Consider the following 4063-nt stretch of genomic DNA (forward strand, 5'->3'; position numbering starts at 1 on the left):
TTTGTGGGGTACAGTTAAGGGTTAGGTGTACAATTACGTTTCATTCAGGCACCCTGTTAATAAGAGGTGTTTCCCCTTCCCCAGACAGATATTTGCTACTGTTAATCCCATCCCCCCCACCATAGTTTCCCAGTACCGTCAGTCATTTTCTTACAGTATTACATTGGATGTTCAAGGTCCATGATATGAGTGAGAACATGTGATACTCGGATCTTTGTTTCTGTGAGAGGTCACTCAGTATTATAGACTCAAGTTCCGGTTATTCTTTAAAGACTAGAGTGACCTAAAATTTATGTGAAATCTTACTGTGATTAAATATTCTTCTTTGGGCCCATTAATTACCACACTTTGATTTACATCATCCTGTATGTGTGGGAAAATGTTTGTAAACTGTCAGATGCCCTTCACCTCTTTGGTTTGCTCTGTATGATTTAAACATAAAACATGATATAAATCAAATAATTAAAATTAATGAAATATTAAACTTAATAATAAAATTCAAGGATAAATTAGTAGAACTTTCATAGGAGTACAAAGCTTTTGGAATTATGACCTTAGAGAGGTTTCCACTCACGTTCTGTTATCCATGCCTGCCCCTAGGAAAGTTGTGTTTAATTGAATGCAAATAATGGGCACATTTCTACTAGGACCTACCCAGCTTAGTGATTAATAACCAGGATGCTTATTTCAAAACAGTTCATTCACTGATATTTGTTTGATGTTGACATGACATCAGTTAGTCACTTCAGCTGTTTGTTGTATCTTCATTTTATGGTCCAGGAAATAGACTTTCAGCAGTCAAGTGACTTTACCAAGGAAGAATAGCCTGAAGGGATGAGATCATCCTGATGATAATGTTTGTTTGTTTGTTTGTTTGTTTTTTACTGGAACCCATAGAATAAAACTTGATTTTGCATTGTGCTTTTAGTACCTTTATACGATATCTGAAACTTCATAATACTTTTATGGCCTGTGATGCATTAGAATGTTTTCTGATCTCTTTTTCTCTGTAATTAGTTTATCTAATGCAGTCCAGATCACCAAACTGATTTCATGACCAATGATAGGTGTGGCCTGCAGTTTAAATAACACTGATCTAAATGAATTTCCAATTCCTTACTAAAGACATGATGAAAAGGAATTAGAAGCTTGACTTAGAGGACTGTCAAGTTTGCTTAGAGGACTGTCAGTATAATACAGTCCCTTTCCCTTAGAAATGTTCTGGAAAATAACTTGGGGTGGCAAGAACATGCAAATGTAAGACAATCTTAAGCTTTATTTATGTGAGCTGTAATTACTGGACTAAGATTGAGCCCCTATTTGGGAGTATGTGTCTACATAAATAAATCTAACAGTCAAAAGCCTATTCCTTGTGATCTGGCATGGGCCTTGTTCCTAGAAGATATTCAATAAATATTTGTTGCTTGAATCAATGACAGTGTTACCTACTGGTTTATTCCTAATCCTGTGTTGCTTTAAAAGGGCATGGGATGTAGAAGGAAACTGAGAAAACTATATCGAATAATTTGAATTTAAGGACTGTGTTGGCATTCATGTGAAGTACTTCTAGCCTGTCTTCATGGACTGATCCTAAGTTCAATGTAGTATATAAAAGTCATGGCCTAGGCCAAGCTTGGTGGCTTAGCCTGTAATCCTAGCATTTTGGGAAGCCGATGTGAGTGGATTGCCTGAGCCTGCGGGTTCAAGACCAGCCTGGTCAACTTGGCGAGACCGCGTCAGTACAATAAAAAAAAGAAAAGAAAAATTAGCCTAGTCATGGCCTAGGTCTCAGTCCTGACCTTAGGTCATTTTTTTAGGACTCACTTTCTTCACTTTATTTTTATTTATTTATTTTTTTGAGTTGGAATCTCACTCAGTCGCCTAGACTGGAGTGCAGTGGCCGCTTCCGGCCACCGCAGCCTCGACCTGCTGGGCTCCAGCGATCCTTCTGCCTCAGCCTTCCAAGTAGCCGGAATTACAGGCGCGCGCTACCATGCCCGACTGATTTTTTTATTTATTGTAGGGATGAGGTCTTGCTGCCCAGGCGGGTCTCGAACCCGCGGGCTCAGGCAATCCACTCCCAAAGGCGCGGGATTACAGGCTGAGCCACCGAGCCCGGCCACTTTCTTCACTTTAAAGATGAGTGCTTTGGAGTAATAATCGTTAGTTCCCAAACTATTAGAAGTCATAATTCCAAGGGGGAAACCAGGAAATACTGATTTATTCGGCCTCTCTGTATGAACTAGGAATGGTTTGACTTATTAAAAATATAAATATGACTATTGCATAGAGAGAGTCTGTATTTCCGTGGTAACATTTTTCTGTTATATTTGCTACATGTTTTTGTGTTACATCTGAGTCAATTATTAGCAGGCAGCAAAACTTTGTCTGCCAGTTGGAGGATAACCTCTATCATTTCCTTTTAGCAACAAAGCATCTTTGTACAGTGCTTTAAGGAAATACACATCAGGCCTAGGTAATCACCAAAACTCTTTCTAACCCTAGACTCTATGGTCTGTATTCAGAGATCCTTCTCTTTTAGCACATGCTATTTTTCCTTTTCAGTATTTCCTCTTAACATATCCCTCTCATTTTTGCAGGAATGACATCTTTGTGTTCCTGTTAAGCACACGAGCTGGAGGACTGGGTATCAATCTTACTGCTGCGGATACAGTAAGTAATGAGGGCACAATACATTGGACTTGTAGGTTTTCTACTATAAACATGTCATTGTTTGTTTTTACATTCTGCTTTGTGTCTCAAACTTTTTATTTCTTTGCCTTTTACTGTATTAAGAGACTGTAGTTGCACTTTGACTGGAACTGGAACATCTTAACTTTCCTTTTGGATTTTTTATTTGAATAAGCTTCTTATACATTCATTCAACAAATATTTCATGAATGTCTACTATGTGTCTGAGACTGTTATAAACATTTGGGATATATTGGGGAAACCAGATTTGTTTTAGGAGCTATAATTGAATAAATCAGAAAGGATTGTTTCATTACTCTTAATGTGTTATGGAAAACGTATGTTTTTGTATTCTAGACTTCAAAAGGTAGTTGGAGAGCAGTGAAATGAGTAATTTCAAACTTAGAATTAAAAAAAGACATTTCAACAAATTACCCATTCTTTCCTACCCCGTCTCCTTGCAGGAATACTTCAGTGTCTGAAAAGGAGGAGGAAAGAACATTCCTTTTGACTCTCAGAATTATTCTTAAGATCCAGATATATTTGATAACAGTTTTAGTAACCTCGAGGTTTAAAAATGCATAATGGGAAATTGTCTTATAAAAGCATGACTCTAAAAATGGCATGGCACTCAATGTGACTATTGTGATGCCTCTCTAACACACAGAACATCAAAATCCCCACAAGTATGAGGAAGATGCAAACTCAGGAGTGTCATGGAGAAGTGAGGTACAGGGGTGAAGAGACTTGAAAAGACTCGAAGTAGTAAAGCTGGAACTAGATCCTGTTTCCTTGTCTCTACTCCTAAGCTGTGTCTACTCTTTTTCCTTATTAACGTCTATGCCATAGAACTGCCTGGCTTCAAGAATGAAAAACAGATTCTGTAGTATCACTAATCTGATATTATAGATTCTGTAGTGTCAGAAGGTACAGACTCAGCTGTACCTTCCTTGGCATCTAAATCTCTTCTTCAGTCAGTCAGTCAGGTGGGTTAGAGCTTCAGGGTCTGAAGACCACTGCAGGCATAACTGGCTAGATGCACATTATTATTTGTCATCCTCTGGGGAGGTGGGAGGTTATCAGTGGTGGGTATTGTTCTTGTGGGTTCTCTAATGTAGTGACTCACTTGATGCCATACCATATAGTAGAAACTTGCCTTTCTTCTTGTTTTTCTTGGTTCTCTGCTCTATTTTTAAAGCATTTCATACAGTCCCAGTATAGTCATACTCTCAATGTGAGAAGATTTCATCACTTTCTCCTAGCTGAGTTTTTTAACTCCTGTCTCAGTTTCCAGCTCCATACCTGTTGATGCAAATTCATCCTCTGCCATGCTGTTGCTCCATTAGTTTCTTTTCTTTTTTTTTTTTTTTTT

At 38.1% G+C, this 4063-nt stretch overlaps 1 protein-coding gene across 1 annotated transcript in view; it reads left to right on the forward strand.

Annotated features, from left to right (window-relative positions):
• INO80 (INO80 complex subunit) overlaps positions 1 to 4063 on the forward strand; it is a 123751-nt gene that overhangs the window by 97434 nt on the left and 22254 nt on the right. Inside the window, exon 28 of the mRNA XM_008049101.1 lies at positions 2601 to 2673. Coding sequence (XP_008047292.1) covers positions 2601 to 2673 — 73 coding nt within the window. The remainder of the gene's footprint in view (positions 1 to 2600; positions 2674 to 4063) is intronic.

The sequence above is a fragment of the Carlito syrichta genome, unplaced genomic scaffold (assembly GCF_000164805.1).
Source record: "Carlito syrichta isolate Samal-C Ts95f unplaced genomic scaffold, Tarsius_syrichta-2.0.1 Scaffold130527, whole genome shotgun sequence".
Taxonomy (NCBI): Eukaryota; Metazoa; Chordata; class Mammalia; order Primates; family Tarsiidae; genus Carlito; species Carlito syrichta.